Source organism: Tachypleus tridentatus, chromosome 1, assembly GCF_004210375.1.
Source record: "Tachypleus tridentatus isolate NWPU-2018 chromosome 1, ASM421037v1, whole genome shotgun sequence".
NCBI lineage: Eukaryota > Metazoa > Arthropoda > Merostomata > Xiphosura > Limulidae > Tachypleus > Tachypleus tridentatus.
Window position 1 is genome coordinate 186,549,658 of NC_134825.1, and position 22,140 is coordinate 186,571,797.

General features: G+C 28.0%; 1 protein-coding gene across 2 annotated transcripts in view; it reads left to right on the forward strand.

Annotated features, from left to right (window-relative positions):
- Positions 1-22,140, forward strand: part of LOC143232146 (DNA repair endonuclease XPF-like) — a 96,108-nt gene extending 73,968 nt beyond the window's left edge. For both annotated transcript variants that reach the window (XM_076467245.1, XM_076467253.1), the window contains exons 14-22: positions 1,080-1,271; positions 2,460-2,654; positions 4,617-4,754; positions 5,177-5,311; positions 18,314-18,400; positions 19,134-19,307; positions 19,873-20,013; positions 20,762-20,857; positions 21,481-22,140. In XM_076467245.1, coding sequence (XP_076323360.1) covers positions 1,080-1,271; positions 2,460-2,654; positions 4,617-4,754; positions 5,177-5,311; positions 18,314-18,400; positions 19,134-19,307; positions 19,873-20,013; positions 20,762-20,857; positions 21,481-21,717 — 1,395 coding nt within the window. In that variant the 3' untranslated portion in view covers positions 21,718-22,140. The remainder of the gene's footprint in view (positions 1-1,079; positions 1,272-2,459; positions 2,655-4,616; positions 4,755-5,176; positions 5,312-18,313; positions 18,401-19,133; positions 19,308-19,872; positions 20,014-20,761; positions 20,858-21,480) is intronic.

Sequence of the window (22,140 nt, forward strand, 5' to 3'; positions counted from 1 at the left end):
CCTATAGTGTAGCTTTGTGGTTAATTTAAATCAGTCAAACTCTCTTGTGTGGAGAAGTATTGAGATAATTAGAGGTTTTGATATCTGTGGTGGGCAGAACACAGATAGCCTACAGTGTAGCTTTGTGGTTAATTTAATCAGTCAAACTGTCTTTGTGTGGAGAAGTATTGAGATAATTAGAGGTTTTGATATCTGTGGTGGGCAGAACACATATAGCCTATAGTGTAGCTTTGTGGCTAATTTAAATCAGTCAAACTCTCTTTGTGTGGAGAAGTATTGAGATAATTAGAGGTTTTGATATTTGTGGTGGGCAGAACACAGATAGCCTATAGTGTAGCTTTGTGGTTAATTTAATCAGTCAAACTCTCTTTGTGTGGAGAAGTATTGAGATAATTAGAGGTTTTGATATCTGTGGTGGGCAGAACACATATAGACTATAGTGTAGCTTTGTGGCTAATTTAAATCAGTCAAACTCTCTTTGTGTGGAGAAGTATTGAGATAATTAGAGGTTTTGATATTTGTGGTGGGCAGAACACAGATAGCCTATAGTGTAGCTTTGTGGTTAATTTAATCAGTCAAACTCTCTTTGTGTGGAGAAGTATTGAGATAATTAGAGGTTTTGATATCTGTGGTGGGCAGAACACAGATAGCCTACAGTGTAGCTTTGTGGTTAATTTAAATCAGTCAAACTCTCTTTGTGTGGAGAAGTATTGAGATAATTAGAGGTTTTGATATTTGTGGTGGGCAGAACACAGATAGCCTATAGTGTAGCTTTGTGGTTAATTTAATCAGTCAAACTCTCTTTGTGTGGAGAAGTATTGAGATAATTGGAGGTTTTGATATCTGTGGTGGGCAGAACACAGATAGCCTACAGTGTAGCTTTGTGGTTAATTTAAATCAGTCAAACTCTCTTTGTGTGGAGAAGTATTGAGATAATTAGAGGTGCAAGATGTAGTTATTTGTTAGAGTTGATAATTCAGAAATATGACATTTTTTTTTAAATTCACAAAATCAGGATGCTTCAGTATTGAATATTCTAGTTTGTGGGTTTTGATTTAAATTATGTCTTCTTGTACCAGCTCCTATGTAATGGCCCAGAAATTTTGTTGACCACCTTGTATAATCAGCTATTGAATCCCGATATGAAGGATGGAACACAAGATGGCATTATAAAATCAGATCGATTAAAAGAAAACAGCAAGAAGAACAAATCTCATAAAAAGAAAGGAAAGATCGTGGCTGCATCACAACATGATCATGTTGATTCTAAGGTTAGTAAGAATGTCATCTTTACAACTTGCTAGTGTGTATTGACCGTAGGATTATAATCGAACAGTAGTTTGTGATTATTTTGTCAACATGATCATGTTGATTCTAAGTTTAGTAAGAATGTCATCTTTACAACTTGCTAGTGTGTATTGACTGTAGGATTATAATCGAACAGTAGTTTGTGATTATTTTGTCAACATGATCATGTTGATTCTAAGGTTAGTAAGAATGTCATCTTTACAACTTGCTAGTGTGTATTGACCGTAGGATTATAATCGAACAGTAGTTTGTGATTATTTTGTCAACATGATCATGTTGATTCTAAGTTTAGTAAGAATGTCATCTTTACAACTTGCTAGTGTGTATTGACTGTAGGATTATAATCGAACAGTAGTTTGTGATTATTTTGTCAACATGATCATGTTGATTCTAAGGTTAGTAAGAATGTCATCTTTACAACTTGCTAGTGTGTATTGACCGTAGGATTATAATCGAACAGTAGTTTGTGATTATTTTGTCAACATGATCATGTTGATTCTAAGTTTAGTAAGAATGTCATCTTTACAACTTGCTAGTGTGTATTGACTGTAGGATTATAATCGAACAGTAGTTTGTGATTATTTTGTCAACATGATCATGTTGATTCTAAGGTTAGTAAGAATGTCATCTTTACAACTTGCTAGTGTGTATTGACCGTAGGATTATAATCCAACAGTAGTTTGTGATTATTTTGTTGACATAAACGTTTTTTGTCAACCAGAACTTAACTTGCAGGATTCACAATTTATTTTATTTCATATGAAACTCAGTGGGAAACATTTTTCATGATACGTTTAATAGAAATGAAGTTAGATGGTTTGAAAGTCCTTAATTTTGATAACTGTTAATGGTTGTCATAGACTGGTGCTACTAATACAACATAATTACATAAATAGTTCCTTTCATAATTTAAATTAAATAAATACTTTGAAAAAAATTTTTTAATGAAAGTAGGATAATAATTTAGAATTACAAATTATAAACAAGTAAGTAGAATGTGATAATTCTTTGAAGGGAAAACGTTGAGAGAGTAATTGATATATTTGATTGTTGGTTAATCATAATGCATTCCCGTTTTATAATTATGTTCCCACTAATGAAAACATTCAATAGAAGTATAATTCTTGAGATTTAACTTGTTATTTGAACAGGTTGATGATGATAATGAGACGGCTGATTCCACTGTGCGGAATACACCAAATGAGACTTCATTAGTCCAAGCCACATTAATTCATGCTGTCCATGGAGGAAAGGAGACAATGGATCTGCAGAGATTATTAACAGAACATTGCCCAAAATACATTGTAATGTATGATGCTGACATGGAGGTGGTGAGACAGCTTGAAGTAGGGTTCATGAATACTCTTTGTTTAGTTTAACGCTTCTTTACTGTTTAATATGAAAAAAGCTTTTAGGCTACTTAGATTTACAGCTAATTTTAGCTGACATGATTTTGAAGTGCAGTTCTTAGCTATCTTAGATGATTATGGAGAAGGATTTGTATTTCCTTCTGTGGAAATATTTTTTTCTTATTTCCACTTGGGCAAGGATCTGTTTCATTTCTGTTTCCTTAGAATGAGTAATGATTTTAAATGCGACAGTGAAGAAAACACTGAAATAGTTGAATCATGGAAGTAAATATTCATATTTCAAAATGAAATAAATATTTTTCTGTATGGGTGGGGGTGTTGGTGTTTTTTGCTTTTCTTCTCACAGTCTCTGTTCACTGACATGTTGTACTTGTTTTTTTTTCTCAAAGTCTCTGTTTACTGAGTGGTGAGTTTTAGACATAACAGCCTTTAAATGGAACTTTTTTTCTCAATGGAAACTATGCTGTAGAGCTATTATCAAGATGTCTGGTTGTCAGATAGAGGACAGATGAATGTATACTGTAATGATACAGTGAAGGCCCAAAGTCATTTTAACATAATTAACCCTCTGTTTAACAAAGAAAAGAACAAATAATAAAAACTTAACATTATTATAAACAATTATAATGGCTGCATATGACCACATATCTTGTAAGGATTCTTCATACACACTGGCCTAGAAAAGAGGAAACTTTGTTCTCCAGGTTGTATACTGAGCTCCAACCTGATCCTGTCATTTAACACAGAAAATGAACCAGACATAGAACTGAGCATTATAAGCATAAGAAGATAGGAAAATAACCTTGATAAATGAATAATTGTGTCTTTAGGGTTACAAGTAATAATAATAAAAAAGAAATATTCTTTTTCATACTGTGATAAATGAAAACTATTGTTGTTAGTTTAGCAGCAGCAAAATAGGAAACTCAGTTTAATTGTATGAGGTTTGTGACAAACCTTTAAAACTGTTAACAGTTAATCTTAAGCTTTGACAAAACTAAACATTAGTGTAGCAGGCAGTATAGCTAAGTAAACATGTTTCTATTTAAACATATTGTAATTCATGTGTTGGGTATACTCACTACTAACAACTGTAATGCGTTGCTTCATGTGTTAGGTATACTCACTACTAACGACTGTAATGCATTGCTTCATGTGTTGGGTATACTCACTACTAACGACTGTAATGCGTTGCTTCATGTGTTGGGTATACTCACTACTAACGACTGTAATGCATTGCTTCATGTGTTGGGTATACTCACTACTAACGACTGTAATGCATTGCTTCATGTGTTGGGTATACTTACTACTAACGACTGTAATGCATTGCTTCATGTGTTGGGTATACTCACTACTAACGACTGTAATGCATTGCTTCATGTGTTGGGTATACTCACTACTAACGACTGTAATGCATTGCTTCATGTGTTGGGTATACTCACTACTAACGACTGTAATGCATTGCTTCATGTGTTGGGTATACTCACTACTAACGACTGTAATGCATTGCTTCATGTGTTGGGTATACTCACTACTAACGACTGTAATGCATTGCTTCATGTGTTGGGTATACTCACTACTAACGACTGTAATGCATTGCTTCATGTGTTGGGTATACTTACTACTAACGACTGTAATGCATTGCTTCATGTGTTGGGTATACTCACTACTAACGACTGTAATGCATTGCTTCATGTGTTGGGTATACTCACTACTAACAACATTGCTTATTTTCACTCACTACTTGGAAACTGGTTGTGTGTATCAGCAGGGTAATTATTTCTTATCATCTCAAGCAACTATAAAAGAGAAAATCTCTAACACTTACATTACAAATAATGTTTTATTTTTCTCTTCATTATTCATTTGCCCACTTACAACATAATCTTTTGTGAAATAACCTTTCTCGAGATATAAACTGACCCTAAATTTTTGTAGGTGTTTCAAGCCACGAGACCACAACTGTCTCTGCATGTATATTTTTTAATGTATAAAGATTCTGCTGAAGAACAGAGATACCTCACAACTCTGAGGAAAGAAAAGGAAGCTTTTGAATACCTAATCAAAGAAAGAGCAGTAAGAAACTTGAACTATGTGTAGAGTTTATGGTCAAAACTAAATATGTGGTATTCTTGTCCATTTTATACACAATTTCTGTCATGTATATCTGGATGTGTTTGTGTTCTTGTACCTACAGGTATTTAGTGCCCTTACAAGATTAACTGTACAGCAGTATCTAAGGTTATACAAGTTAAAACTAATTTTTTACTGTTTGTATTATTACATTGTAGGTAACTCACTGCCTTTTTTGCACTGTATTACGTTTGCCACTATTACAGTATGAACATTAATCAAATAGACTTAACTCAAGTAGAAAGATTGTAATAATTTTACTTTTGCAGTTGGAATTTGTTACTTTATTTATGTATGAAATGCTTCAAAAGGTTGATTTGTGATGTTTCACATTGTTCTGAGTTTAATTTCTCATGTCACTTTAGAGTATGGTTGTACCAGAAAACCGAGATGGAAAGACCTTTGATCATCCTGACTTAATCCGAGATGTAACTCCAGCAAATCAGACAGTTAACACCAGAAAAGCTGGGGGAGCGGTGCAGTCTACTGTGCAACAAAAAGTATGTGACAGTTCAGATATCATACCTTTTATTGTATTGTTAAGATGTCTATTGTAGTAAAGTATGTGAGAGTTCAGATATCATACCTTTTATTGTATTGTTAAGATGTCTATTGTAGTAAAGTATGTGACAGTTCAGATATCATACCTTTTATTGTATTGTTAAGATGTCTATTGTAGTAAAGTATGTGAGAGTTCAGATATCATACCTTTTATTGTATTGTTAAGATGTCTATTGTAGTAAAGTATGTTAGAGTTCAGATATCATACCTTTTATTGTATTGTTAAGATGTCTGTTGTAGTAAAGTATGTTAGAGTTCAGATATCATACCTTTTATTGTATTGTTAAGATGTCTATTGTAGTAAAGTATGTGACAGTTCAGATATAATACCTTTTATTGTATTGTTAAGATGTCTATTGTAGTAAAGTATGTGACAGTTCAGATATAATACCTTTTATTGTATTGTTAAGATGTCTGTTGTAGTAAAGTATGTTAGAGTTCAGATATCATACCTTTTATTGTATTGTTAAGATGTCTATTGTAGTAAAGTATGTGACAGTTCAGATATCATACCTTTTATTGTATTGTTAAGATGTCTATTGTAGTAAAGTATGTGAGAGTTCAGATATCATACCTTTTATTGTATTGTTAAGATGTCTATTGTAGTAAAGTATGTTAGAGTTCAGATATCATACCTTTTATTGTATTGTTAAGATGTCTGTTGTAGTAAAGTATGTTAGAGTTCAGATATCATACCTTTTATTGTATTGTTAAGATGTCTATTGTAGTAAAGTATGTGACAGTTCAGATATAATACCTTTTATTGTATTGTTAAGATGTCTATTGTAGTAAAGTATGTGAGAGTTCAGATATCATACCTTTTATTGTATTGTTAAGATGTCTATTGTAGTAAAGTATGTTAGAGTTCAGATATCATACCTTTTATTGTATTGTTAAGATGTCTATTGTAGTAAAGTATGTTAGAGTTCAGATATCATACCTTTTATTGTATTGTTAAGATGTCTATTGTAGTAAAGTATGTTAGAGTTCAGATATCATACCTTTTATTGTATTGTTAAGATGTCTACTGTAGTAAAGTATGTTAGAGTTCAGATATCATACCTTTTATTGTATTGTTAAGATGTCTATTGTAGTAAAGTATGTGACAGTTCAGATATAATACCTTTTATTGTATTGTTAAGATGTCTATTGTAGTAAAGTATGTGACAGTTCAGATATCATACCTTTTATTGTATTGTTAAGATGTCTATTGTAGTAAAGTATGTGACAGTTCAGATATCATACCTTTTATTGTATTGTTAAGATGTCTACTGTAGTAAAGTATGTTAGAGTTCAGATATCATACCTTTATTGTATTGTTAAGATGTCTATTGTAGTAAAGTATGTGACAGTTCAGATATAATACCTTTTATTGTATTGTTAAGATGTCTATTGTAGTAAAGTATGTGACAGTTCAGATATCATACCTTTTATTGTATTGTTAAGATGTCTATTGTAGTAAAGTATGTGACAGTTCAGATATCATACCTTTTATTGTATTGTTAAGATGTCTATTGTAGTAACGTATGTGACAGTTCAGATATCATACCTTTTATTGTATTGTTAAGATGTCTATTGTAGTAAAGTATGTGACAGTTCAGATATCATACCTTTTATTGTATTGTTAAGATGTCTATTGTAGTAAAGTATGTTAGAGTTCAGATATCATACCTTTTATTGTATTGTTAAGATGTCTATTGTAGTAAAGTATGTTAGAGTTCAGATATCATACCTTTTATTGTATTGTTAAGATGTCTATTGTAGTAAAGTATGTGAGAGTTCAGATATCATACCTTTTATTGTATTGTGAAGATGTCTATTGTAGTAAAGTATGTTAGAGTTCAGATATCATACCTTTTATTGTATTGTTAAGATGTCTATTGTAGTAACGTATGTGACAGTTCAGATATCATACCTTTTATTGTATTGTTAAGATGTCTATTGTAGTAAAGTATGTTAGAGTTCAGATATCATACCTTTTATTGTATTGTTAAGATGTCTATTGTAGTAAAGTATGTTAGAGTTCAGATATCATACCTTTTATTGTATTGTTAAGATGTCTGTTGTAGTAAAGTATGTTAGAGTTCAGATATCATACCTTTTATTGTATTGTTAAGATGTCTATTGTAGTAAAGTATGTGACAGTTCAGATATAATACCTTTTATTGTATTGTTAAGATGTCTATTGTAGTAAAGTATGTGACAGTTCAGATATCATACCTTTTATTGTATTGTTAAGATGTCTATTGTAGTAAAGTATGTTAGAGTTCAGATATCATACCTTTTATTGTATTGATAAGATGTCTATTGTAGTAAAGTATGTGACAGTTCAGATATAATACCTTTTATTGTATTGTTAAGATGTCTATTGTAGTAAAGTATGTGACAGTTCAGATATCATACCTTTTATTGTATTGTTAAGATGTCTATTGTAGTAAAGTATGTTAGAGTTCAGATATCATACCTTTTATTGTATTGATAAGATGTCTATTGTAGTAAAGTATGTGACAGTTCAGATATAATACCTTTTATTGTATTGTTAAGATGTCTATTGTAGTAAAGTATGTGACAGTTCAGATATCATACCTTTTATTGTATTGTTAAGATGTCTATTGTAGTAAAGTATGTTAGAGTTCAGATATCATACCTTTTATTGTATTGTTAAGATGTCTATTGTAGTAAAGTATGTGACAGTTCAGATATCATACCTTTTATTGTATTGTTAAGATGTCTATTGTAGTAAAGTATGTGAGAGTTCAGATATCATACCTTTTATTGTATTGTGAAGATGTCTATTGTAGTAAAGTATGTTAGAGTTCAGATATCATACCTTTTATTGTATTGTTAAGATGTCTATTGTAGTAAAGTATGTTAGAGTACAGATATCATACCTTTTATTGTATTGTTAAGATGTCTGTTGTAGTAAAGTATGTGAGAGTTCAGATATCATACCTTTTATTGTATTGTTAAGATGTCTATTGTAGTAAAGTATGTTAGAGTTCAGATATCATACCTTTTATTGTATTGTTAAGATGTCTATTGTAGTAAAGTATGTGAGAGTTCAAATATCATACCTTTTATTGTATTGTTAAGATGTCTATTGTAGTAAAGTATGTTAGAGTTCAGATATCATACCTTTTATTGTATTGTTAAGATGTCTATTGTAGTAAAGTATGTGAGAGTTCAAATATCATACCTTTTATTGTATTGTTAAGATGTCTATTGTAGTAAAGTATGTTAGAGTTCAGATATCATACCTTTTATTGTATTGTTAAGATGTCTGTTGTAGTAAAGTATGTGACAGTTCAGATATCATACCTTTTATTGTATTGTTAAGATGTCTATTGTAGTAAAGTATGTTAGAGTTCAGATATCATACCTTTTATTGTATTGTTAAGATGTCTATTGTAGTAAAGTATGTGAGAGTTCAAATATCATACCTTTTATTGTATTGTTAAGATGTCTATTGTAGTAAAGTATGTGAGAGTTCAAATATCATACGTTTTATTGTATTGTTAAGATGTCTGTTGTAATAAAGTATGTGAGAGTTCAGATATCATACCTTTTATTGTATTGTTAAGATGTCTGTTGTAGTAAAGTATGTGAGAGTTCAGATATCATACATTTTATTGTATTGTTAAGATGTCTATTGTAGTAAAGTATGTGAGAGTTCAGATATCATACCTTTTGTTGTATTGTTAAGATGTCTATTGTAGTAAAGTATGTTAGAGTTCAGATATCATACCTTTTATTGTATTGTTAAGATGTCTATTGTAGTAAACTATGTTAGAGTTCAGATATCATACCTTTTATTGTATTGTTAAGATGTCTATTGTAGTAAAGTATGTTAGAGCTCAGATATCATACCTTTTATTGTATTGTTAAGATGTCTATTGTAGTAAAGTATGTTAGAGTTCAGATATAATACCTTTTATTGTATTGTTAAGATGTCTGTTGTAGTAAAGTATGTGACAGTTCAGATATCATACCTTTTATTGTATTGTTAAGATGTCTATTGTAGTAAAGTATGTTAGAGTTCAGATATCATACCTTTTATTGTATTGTTAAGATGTCTATTGTAGTAAAGTATGTGAGAGTTAAAATATCATACTTTTATTGTATTGTTAAGATGTCTATTGTAGTAAAGTATGTGAGAGTTCAGATATCATACCTTTTATTGTATTGTTAAGATGTCTATTGTAGTAAACTATGTTAGAGTTCAGATATCATACCTTTTATTGTATTGTTAAGATCTCTGTTGTAGTAAAGTATGTGAGAGCTCAGATATCATACCTTTTATTGTATTGTTAAGATGTCTATTGTAGTAAAGTATGTTAGAGTTCAGATATCATACCTTTTATTGTATTGTTAAGATGTCTATTGTAGTAAAGTATGTGAGAGTTCAAATATCATACCTTTTATTGTATTGTTAAGATGTCTATTCTAGTAAAGTATGTGAGAGTTCAAATATCATACCTTTTATTGTATTGTTAAGATGTCTGTTGTAGTAAAGTATGTGAGAGTTCAGATATCATACCTTTTATTGTATTGTTAAGATGTCTATTGTAGTAAAGTATGTGAGAGTTCAGATATCATACCTTTTCTTGTATTGTTAAGATGTCTATTGTAGTAAAGTATGTTAGAGTTCAGATATCATACCTTTTATTGTATTGTTAAGATGTCTATTGTAGTAAAGTATGTGAGAGTTCAAATATCATACCTTTTATTGTATTGTTAAGATGTCTGTTGTAGTAAAGTATGCGAGTTCAGATATCATACCTTTTATTGTATTGTTAAGATGTCTATTGTAGTAAAGTATGTGAGAGTTCAGATATCATACCTTTTATTGTATTGTTAAGATGTCTATTGTAGTAAAGTATGTGACAGTTCAGATATCATACCTTTTATTGTATTGTTAAGATGTCTATTGTAGTAAAGTATGTGACAGTTCAGATATCATACCTTTATTGTATTGTTAAGATGTCTATTGTAGTAAAGTATGTGAGAGTTCAGATATCATACCTTTTATTGTATTGTTAAGATGTCTATTGTAGTAAAGTATGTTAGAGTTCAGATATCATACCTTTTATTGTATTGTTAAGATGTCTATTGTAGTAAAGTATGTTAGAGTTCAGATATCATACCTTTTATTGTATTGTTAAGATGTCTATTGTAGTAAAGTATGTGAGAGTTCAGATATCATACCTTTTATTGTATTGTTAAGATGTCTATTGTAGTAACGTATGTTAGAGTTCAGATATCATACCTTTTATTGTATTGTTAAGATGTCTATTGTAGTAACGTATGTTAGAGTTCAGATATCATACCTTTTATTGTATTGTTAAGATGTCTATTGTAGTAAAGTATGTGAGAGTTCAGATATCATACCTTTTATTGTATTGTTAAGATGTCTATTGTAGTAAAGTATGTTAGAGTTCAGATATCATACCTTTTATTGTATTGTTAAGATGTCTATTGTAGTAAAGTATGTTAGAGTTCAGATATCATACCTTTTATTGTATTGTTAAGATGTCTATTGTAGTAAAGTATGTGAGAGTTCAGATATCATACCTTTTATTGTATTGTTAAGATGTCTATTGTAGTAACGTATGTTAGAGTTCAGATATCATACCTTTTATTGTATTGTTAAGATGTCTATTGTAGTAACGTATGTTAGAGTTCAGATATCATACCTTTTATTGTATTGTTAAGATGTCTATTGTAGTAAAGTATGTGAGAGTTCAGATATCATACCTTTTATTGTATTGTTAAGATGTCTATTGTAGTAAAGTATGTTAGAGTTCAGATATCATACCTTTTATTGTATTGTTAAGATGTCTATTGTAGTAAAGTATGTTAGAGTTCAGATATCATACCTTTTATTGTATTGTTAAGATGTCTATTGTAGTAAAGTATGTGAGAGTTCAGATATCATACCTTTATTGTATTGTTAAGATGTCTATTGTAGTAACGTATGTTAGAGTTCAGATATCATACCTTTATTGTATTGTTAAGATGTCTATTGTAGTAACGTATGTTAGAGTTCAGATATCATACCTTTTATTGTATTGTTAAGATGTCTATTGTAGTAAAGTATGTGAGAGTTCAGATATCATACCTTTTATTGTATTGTTAAGATGTCTATTGTAGTAAAGTATGTTAGAGTTCAGATATCATATCTTTTATTGTATTGTTAAGATGTCTATTGTAGTAAAGTATGTGAGTTATGTCTACTATAACACGTTCTTTAATTATAATTATGATATTTACTGTAACACTTTCTATGGTTATTGTTGTGTCTACTGTAACATGTTCTTTAATTATAATTATGATATTTACTGTAATACTTTCTATGGATATTGTTATGTCTACTATAACATGTTCTTTAATTATAATTATGATATTTACTGTAATACTTTTTATGGTTATTGTTATGTCTACTGTAACATGTTTTTTAATTATAATTATGATATTTACTGTAATACTTTCTATGGTTATTGTTATGTCTACTGTAACATGTTTTTAATTATAATTATGATATTTACTGTAATACTTTCTATGGTTATTGTTATGTTTACTGTAACATGTTTTTTAATTATAATTATGATATTTACTGTAATACTTTCTGTGGTTATTGTTATGTGCACCATAGCAAGTTCTTTAATTATAATTATGATATTTACTGTAATACTTTCTATGGTTATTGTTATGTCTACTGTAACATGTTCTTTAATTATAATTATGATATTTACTGTAATACTTTCTATGGTTATTCTTGTGTCTTCTATAACATGTTTTTTAATTATAATTATGATATTTACTGTAATACTTTCTATGGTTATTGTTATGTGTACCATAGCAAGTACTTTAAGTATAATTATGATATTTACTGTAATACTTTCTATGGTTATTTTTGTGTCTTCTATAACACGTTCTTTAATTATAATTATGATATTTACTGTAATACTTTCTATGGTTATTGTTATGTCTACTGTAACATGTTTTTTAATTATAATTATGATATTTACTGTAATACTTTCTATGGTCATTGTTATGTCTACTATAACACGTTCTTTAATTATAATTATGATATTTACTGTAATACTTTCTATGGTTATTGTTGTGTCTTCTATAACACGTTCTTTAATTATAATTATGATATTTACTGTAATACTTTCTATGGTTATTGTTATGTCTACTGTAACATGTTCTTTAATTATAATTATGATATTTACTGTAATACTTTCTGTGGTTATTGTTATGTGTACCATAGCAAGTTCTTTAATTATAATTATGATATTTACTGTAATACTTTCTATGGTTATTGTTGTGTCTTCTATAACACGTTCTTTAATTATAATTATGATATTTACTGTAATACTTTCTATGGTTATTGTTGTGTCTTCTATAACACGTTCTTTAATTATAATTATGATATTTACTGTAATACTTTCTATGGTTATTGTTATGTGTACCATAGCAAGTTCTTTAATTATAATTATGATATTTACTGTAATACTTTCTATGGTTATTGTTGTGTCTTCTATAACACGTTCTTTAATTATAATTATGATATTTACTGTAATACTTTCTATGGTTATTGTTATGTCTACTGTAACATGTTCTTTAATTATAATTATGATATTTACTGTAATACTTTCTGTGGTTATTGTTATGTGTACCATAGCAAGTTCTTTAATTATAATTATGATATTTACTGTAATACTTTCTATGGTTATTGTTGTGTCTTCTATAACACGTTCTTTAATTATAATTATGATATTTACTGTAATACTTTCTATGGTTATTGTTGTGTCTTCTATAACACGTTCTTTAATTATAATTATGATATTTACTGTAATACTTTCTATGGTTATTGTTATGTCTACTGTAACACGTTCTTTAATTATAATTATGATATTTACTGTAATACTTTCTATGGTTATTCTTGTGTCTTCTATAACATGTTTTTTAATTATAATTATGATATTTACTGTAATACTTTCTATGGTTATTGTTGTGTGTACCATAGCAAGTTCTTTAATTATAATTATGATATTTACTGTAATACTTTCTATGGTTATTGTTATGTGTACCATAGCAAGTTCTTTAATTATAATTATGATATTTACTGTAATACTTTCTATGGTTATTGTTATGTCTACTGTAACACGTTCTTTAATTATAATTATGATATTTACTGTAATACTTTCTATGGTTATTCTTGTGTCTCTATAACATGTTTTTAATTATAATTATGATATTTACTGTAATACTTTCTATGGTTATTGTTGTGTCTTCTATAACACGCCTTTTAATTATAATTATGATATTTACTGTAATACTTTCTATGGTTATTGTTATGTCTACTGTAACATGTTTTTTAATTATAATTATGATATTTACTGTAATACTTTCTATGGTTATTGTTATGTGTACCATAGCAAGTTCTTTAATTATAATTATGATATTTACTGTAATACTTTCTATGGTTATTGTTGTGTCTACTATAACATGTTCTTTAATTATAATTATGATATTTACTGTAATACTTTCTATGGTTATTGTTATGTCTACTGTAACACGTTCTTTAATTATAATTATGATATTTACTGTAATACTTTCTATGGTTATTGTTATGTCTACTGTAACATGTTTTTTAATTATAATTATGATATTTACTGTAATACTTTCTATGGTCATTGTTGTGTCTTCTATAACACGTTCTTTAATTATAATTATGATATTTACTGTAATACTTTCTATGGTTATTGTTATGTCTACTATAACATGTTCTTTAATTATAATTATGATATTTACTGTAATACTTTCTATGGTTATTGTTATGTCTACTGTAACATGTTTTTTAACTATAATTATGATATTTACTGTAATACTTTCTATGGTTATTGTTATGTGTACCATAGCAAGTTCTTTAATTATAATTATGATATTTACTGTAATACTTTCTATGGTTATTGTTATGTCTACTATAACACGTTCTTTAATTATAATTATGATATTTACTGTAATACTTTCTATGGTTATTGTTGTGTCTTCTATAACACGTTCTTTAATTATAATTATGATATTTACTGTAATACTTTCTATGGTTATTGTTATGTCTACTGTAACATGTTTTTTAATTATAATTATGATATTTACTGTAATACTTTCTATGGTTATTGTTGTGTCTTCTATAACACGTTCTTTAATTATAATTATGATATTTACTGTAATACTTTCTATGGTTATTGTTATGTCTACTGTAACATGTTCTTTAATTATAATTATGATATTTACTGTAATACTTTCTGTGGTTATTGTTATGTGTACCATAGCAAGTTCTTTAATTATAATTATGATATTTACTGTAATACTTTCTATGGTTATTGTTGTGTCTTCTATAACACGTTCTTTAATTATAATTATGATATTTACTGTAATACTTTCTATGGTTATTGTTGTGTCTTCTATAACACGTTCTTTAATTATAATTATGATATTTACTGTAATACTTTCTATGGTTATTGTTATGTGTACCATAGCAAGTTCTTTAATTATAATTATGATATTTACTGTAATACTTTCTATGGTTATTGTTGTGTCTCTATAACACGCTCTTTAATTATAATTATGATATTTACTGTAATACTTTCTATGGTTATTGTTATGTCTACTGTAACATGTTCTTTAATTATAATTATGATATTTACTGTAATACTTTCTATGGTTATTGTTATGTCTACTATAACACGTTCTTTAATTATAATTATGATATTTACTGTAATACTTTCTATGGTTATTGTTATGTCTACTGTAACATGTTTTTTAATTATAATTATGATATTTACTGTAATACTTTCTATGGTTTTTGTTATGTGTACCATAGCAAGTTCTTTAATTATAATTATGATATTTACTGTAATACTTTCTATGGTTATTGTTATGTCTACTGTAACACGTTCTTTAATTATAATTATGATATTTACTGTAATACTTTCTATGGTTATTCTTGTGTCTTCTATAACATGTTTTTTAATTATAATTATGATATTTACTGTAATACTTTCTATGGTTATTGTTGTGTGTACCATAGCAAGTTCTTTAATTATAATTATGATATTTACTGTAATACTTTCTATGGTTATTGTTATGTGTACCATAGCAAGTTCTTTAATTATAATTATGATATTTACTGTAATACTTTCTATGGTTATTGTTATGTCTACTGTAACACGTTCTTTAATTATAATTATGATATTTACTGTAATACTTTCTATGGTTATTCTTGTGTCTTCTATAACATGTTTTTTAATTATAATTATGATATTTACTGTAATACTTTCTATGGTTATTGTTGTGTCTTCTATAACACGTTCTTTAATTATAATTATGATATTTACTGTAATACTTTCTATGGTTATTGTTATGTCTACTGTAACATGTTTTTTAATTATAATTATGATATTTACTGTAATACTTTCTATGGTTATTGTTATGTGTACCATAGCAAGTTCTTTAATTATAATTATGATATTTACTGTAATACTTTCTATGGTTATTGTTGTGTCTACTATAACATGTTCTTTAATTATAATTATGATATTTACTGTAATACTTTCTATGGTTATTGTTATGTCTACTGTAACATGTTTTTTAACTATAATTATGATATTTACTGTAATACTTTCTATGGTTATTGTTATGTGTACCATAGCAAGTTCTTTAATTATAATTATGATATTTACTGTAATACTTTCTATGGTTATTGTTATGTCTACTATAACACGTTCTTTAATTATAATTATGATATTTACTGTAACACTTTCTATGGTTATTGTTATGTCTACTATAACATGTTCTTTAATTATAATTATGATATTTACTGTAATACTTTCTATGGTTATTGTTATGTCTACTGTAACATGTTTTTTAATTATAGTTATGATATTTACTGTAATACTTTCTATGGTTATTGTTATGTCTACTGTAACATGTTTTTAATTATAATTATGATATTTACTGTAATACTTTCTATGGTTATTGTTATGTTTACTGTAACATGTTTTTTAATTATAATTATGATATTTACTGTAATACTTTCTATGGTTATTGTTATGTGCACCATAGCAAGTTCTTTAATTATAATTATGATATTTACTGTAATACTTTCTATGGTTATTGTTATGTCTACTGTAACATGTTCTTTAATTATAATTATGATATTTACTGTAATACTTTCTATGGTTATTGTTGTGTCTTCTATAACACATTCTTTAATTATAATTATGATATTTACTGTAATACTTTCTATGGTTATTGTTATGTCTACTGTAACATGTTTTTTAATTATAATTATGATATTTACTGTAATACTTTCTATGGTCATTGTTGTGTCTTCTACAACACGTTCTTTAATTATAATTATGATATTTACTGTAATACTTTCTATGGTTATTGTTATGTGTACCATAGCAAGTTCTTTAATTATAATTATGATATTTACTGTAATACTTTCTATGGTTATTGTTATGTCTACTATAACACGTTCTTTAATTATAATTATGATATTTACTGTAATACTTTCTATGGTTATTGTTATGTCTACTATAACATGTTCTTTAATTATAATTATGATATTTACTGTAATACTCTCTATGGTTATTGTTATGTCTACTGTAACATGTTTTTTAATTATAATTATGATATTTACTGTAATACTTTCTATGGTTATTGTTATGTGTACCATAGCAAGTTCTTTAATTATAATTATGATATTTACTGTAATACTTTCTATGGTTATTGTTGTGTCTTCTATAAGACGTTCTTTAATTATAATTATGATATTTACTGTAATACTTTATATGGTTATTGTTATGTGTACCATAGTAAGTTCTTTAATTATAATTATGATATTTACTGTAATACTTTCTATGGTTATTGTTGTGTCTTCTATAACACGTTCTTTAATTATAATTATGATATTTACTGTAATACTTTCTATGGTTATTGTTGTGTCTTCTATAACACGTTCTTTAATTATAATTATGATATTTACTGTAATACTTTCTATGGTTATTGTTATGTCTACTGTAACATGTTCTTTAATTATAATTATGATATTTACGGTAATACTTTCTTCAATTGTTATTATTATCATGATTCGTGACTATATTTTCTAATTATTATTTTAATGATAGTAATTGTATAACCTGTTTATTAAGTACCATTACAGTTTTAGCATTACACTTTAATTACAATCTGTAACATAACACTTTTTCAAGTGTCATTACAAGCTGTAGTGTAACACATTATTTGAACATGTTTTTGACGTTTGTTGTAAACATCATTGGTTTAGTCTTGTATGTTATATGTTGTTGTTAGGATTAACTATCTTTTCTATACATCTTCACAGTTTATTTAAGAATATTAATTATATTATTATATTACTCATGCTGTTGTAAGAATGTATTTCTCCTTCTGCATATAATCAGTATATAAAACTCATAGAAAGACCTAGGCCTAATTTGTGATAGGTTGACTATTATATTGCTATATAATTTGAAAATATCTAGGAAATATACGTTCCTGTAGTACAGGGTGTTCGGAAAGCCACTGTGCACTTATATATTTATTAACAGATATGTTTCAATATAGAATACAGGAGGTAAATATGAATGACAATTATAAACAATGTTGAAAGTGACCCCTGTTGGCATTATTACAGGCCTGGATCCTTCTTATTTTGTTTCTAAATACCACTATCAGTTGCTGGCTTAAAATAGACTGAATAAAATATGATTACAAAACTGCATAGTGACTTTCCGAACACCCTGTATAATGAAATGTTTGAAGACTTAGGTAACAACTTATAAGTTTTGGCTGATCAACTGGCTTCTAAGGTATCCTATTTACTGCTTTGCAACAACCTGGTTTAGGTCATAGTGGATCTTCGAGAGTTCCGTAGTGACCTACCATCTCTCATTCACAGAAGAGGTATAGATATTGAGCCTATTACCTTGGAGGTATGTTGTTATTTTATATTTCTTTATTATATAACAGCTTTTACCTAATGTATTCTAGCAGACAAATGTTGTATAATGTTAGACTTTAATAGTTTGTTTTCATACTTGTTGTTTCACAGATTATGTTTAAACACAATGTGTGTACTTGTAACAAGGAACAAGGTCCTAGAGGAAATAAAACTAAGATTGAAAACAATGTCACTACCTTTTAAGCCAATGACTTAGTCAATTAAATGGTCACTTCTCAAGTTTCACTTCATTAGTTTATCGGAAACTCATAGAAACTATATTTTAGTCTTCTAAAATTTTTATGAAAACCATATTTATTTTGTAAAATATTTCTTTGTTCTGAAACTCAGTATATTTTAATGATGAATTAGAAGCTGTAAATAATGCAGTTAGTTTTAAGAAGACATGGATGTCATATTTCTAGTAAGTAATGCAGTTAGTTTTAAGAAGACTTGGATGTGATATTTCTTTTTAACACTATATACTTTCTGCTTCGTTTTATCATGTGTCTTGTCTCCAAGTGGGTCAGTGGTAAGTTTCTGACTTACAACACAAAACAATTCTGGGGTTTGATTCCTCATAATAAACACAGCAGACAGTCCAATGTGGCTTTGTTAAAAAAACTAAACATTTGTCAGAAATTATATAATGTTACCTTTGTTTTCTCATTGGTAGAGACTATATATATACCGACTAGTTTGTTCCTTCTTTTGTTGTTTTGAAGGTTGGGGATTATATATTGACTCCAAAGACTTGTGTGGAAAGGAAAAGCCTGAATGACCTTATTGGTTCTTTGAATAGTGGTCGACTCTATGCTCAAGTCCAGGCTATGAATCGTTACTACAGACAACCAATTCTTCTGATTGAGTTCGACCAAAACAAAGGATTTTCCCTGCGGGTACATATTTGTTTCTAAGAAATGGTTTTAACTAATATCTGTATGTTTGTTGCTGTCAGATGTGAATGTTTTGTTTAATATACCAGTATCTGCATGTAATGCAGTATCCTTCTTGTTTTTACAGATCAATGATAAATATAGTGATATCAGGGAAGCTTGTTCACATGTACAGATACAATTGTTTGCACAAACTTTTTAATGTGAGGTTATGACAAGATCTTATACCTTCAAATATTTCTCAGTGGATTTGTTAGTTGAAGAATTAAACTTGTTTATTATTAGTTTTGATTTGTTTCAAATGCATAATGCACTTATTATTATTACTTTTGTAATGTTCTTCAAGTGTCCGTATATAATCGATGTATTAACCTCTTCAGTTATGAAATGTAAGGTGTGCTTATTTTTGTTAGAAACTCAAAGGAGTTTTTTTAAGTAAAAAATCTAGGTTATTCTTTTGTAGCTTGAAGGAAGAATTTAATATCTTATGTGCTTACAAGAAACACAGAGGTAGTAGAAAGTAGTTTATATTGTTCGTCTCCCTGTTTTTAATTTTTATTTCAAACAGGGAAAGTACTGCTTGTCTACGGGAGTTTCTACCATGAATGTCATTTCCAAGTTGATCCTGTTGACAATTCACTTCCCACGATTGCGACTCTTGTGGTCTCCTTCTCCGCATGTGAGCTCCGAGATGTTTGAGTTATTAAAGGTAAGTCATTAGAAGTGAGTTGATATAATGGGTTTAACTTGTATTTTAAGAATTATGGTGAAAATGGGTGTTAATCTTTACATGAATATTTTAGTATAAAAGAATATTTGTTGTTTTTATCTATAATTAAACATTTGTAGTTTAGTTGTTTATTTAAACGATCTATCTGATTTAATACTTGAAACATTTGTTTTAGCTACACTGGTAACTTTCTAAACTTTAGTTTCTTTTTATACAATTTCTGATAAAGTTTCAATAAACTTTATTTGACTTCATAAATCCAGAAGGCTTAACACCAACAAGTTAGTTACATTGTGGAGAAGGAAACCAACTAACAGTCTGTTTTCATTATTTTTTTTAAACTGAAAAAAGAAATAATTAAGTAACCTAATTACTTCTACATTCTTCCATTCTAGACAGCATAATTAGTTTTTAATATGCAGTTGAGAATCATTTATTTTGCCAGAATTAGTATCACATGTTGTAGTGAAGTTATTTAAGTAACATTGTTTTTTTAGGATTTATAGTAGATATACATGTGATTAATTAACTTTAATTATTCTCTTAACTTTCTACTGTTTTACATATTAAATTATATCAAATATTCTAGATAACCGATTTAACATTATAGTATTTCAAAAAATATTTTATCATTTTTAACTCTAAGATACATTCAATTAACTTGTACATCACCCAACAAAAACAATTTCAAGTAGTTTCCTTGTGTTATTGTTTGTTACATGAGCAGCTAGGAAAAGATCAACCTGATGCTGGTCACGCTGTTAAAATAACTTCTCAAGAAACAGAAGAAGAATTATCCAACAAATATGCAGTTGCTCCACAGGTAAAACCTGTATCATTCCAGTTCTTTATCTAGTTTCTTTTATAGGTTAAAACTCATGGTAATTTCACTTTCAAGTCATCTTTTATTGAAAAATCCAGTTGATGTTTCTTTGTAAAAAAAAAACTGATTTTATTACAATGGAAATTTTAACTGTGTTCTTCAAGAAAATATGAAATTTGATTAGAGACTACCCAGCCAAGGAAAAAATGTGACACTGATCATATAAATATGAAATTATTATAGAATCTTGCTAGAAAGTTAGGTGTAACTGGAGTCTTGCTTACTGAAGATCTGGCTTAGCTGTATTGAAAATTACCAAATCAAAAACCAGGCCTAAATTTATCAGTTTATCAGCTGTTCAAATAGCCTCAGTCATTGACATTTAAAGCTATTAAATAAATATTTGTAAACTTTAAGTTGGCACTTGTCATATAAACTTATTTTTGGAGGGTGGTAAACCTTGAGCAAATTAGTTTTGTCATAATGATCTGCTTGATTGTTAGAAGGAAATAATGAATTTGATCACTCAGATTCACTACCATCCTGTTAAATTTTGAACAAATTAGTGACAGGTAATCACTGTTGTAACTGTTTAGTTTCACTGTTGCACTCATTGGTTGCAGGATTTTTTGTCCCATCTACCTGGAATCAGTTTCAGGAACGTTCGACCCATGATGAAGAACGCGACTAGCCTGGCCGACTTGATTACCAAGTCAAAAGAGGAACTAAATGAAGTACTAGAGAATTCAAACTTGGCAAAGAAGTTATGGGAAGCCTTACACCAGTCTGTGAAAATATCAGATAACCAGCTGTCAGCAAAAAGCACTTTTAGCAAAAATTTGACAAAAAAGACAAAATAATTGTAAAAATTTAATATGTATATTTGAACATTTAAAGCTGTGAAATAAAATTTATAAGAGAAATGTAATTATATATCATTACTGAGCATTGGTTTAGTGTTAAAGGTTTGGCTATTTTGTCAGTCCTGTTTTGGGTTACTGTGATAGTGATAAAGTTCTGCTTTTGATTGCTAATAATACAAACTGTTAATGGGTTTTTTAATTAGATTTCCTATAATGGTGAAAATTAACTGTTTATTGAATGGAACTTTTCTGTTATAAATATTGTTTTGTTTTTAATGTGAACTTTAACTTAGATAATGAAAAATTTAAAAAATGAATGCATTATTTATGCAAACCACAGATTTTCAGAATTCACAGCTTATACTTAAATGTCTGTATTTTGTTTTAAATAATTAATCATTAAATTATATTTTTCCATAC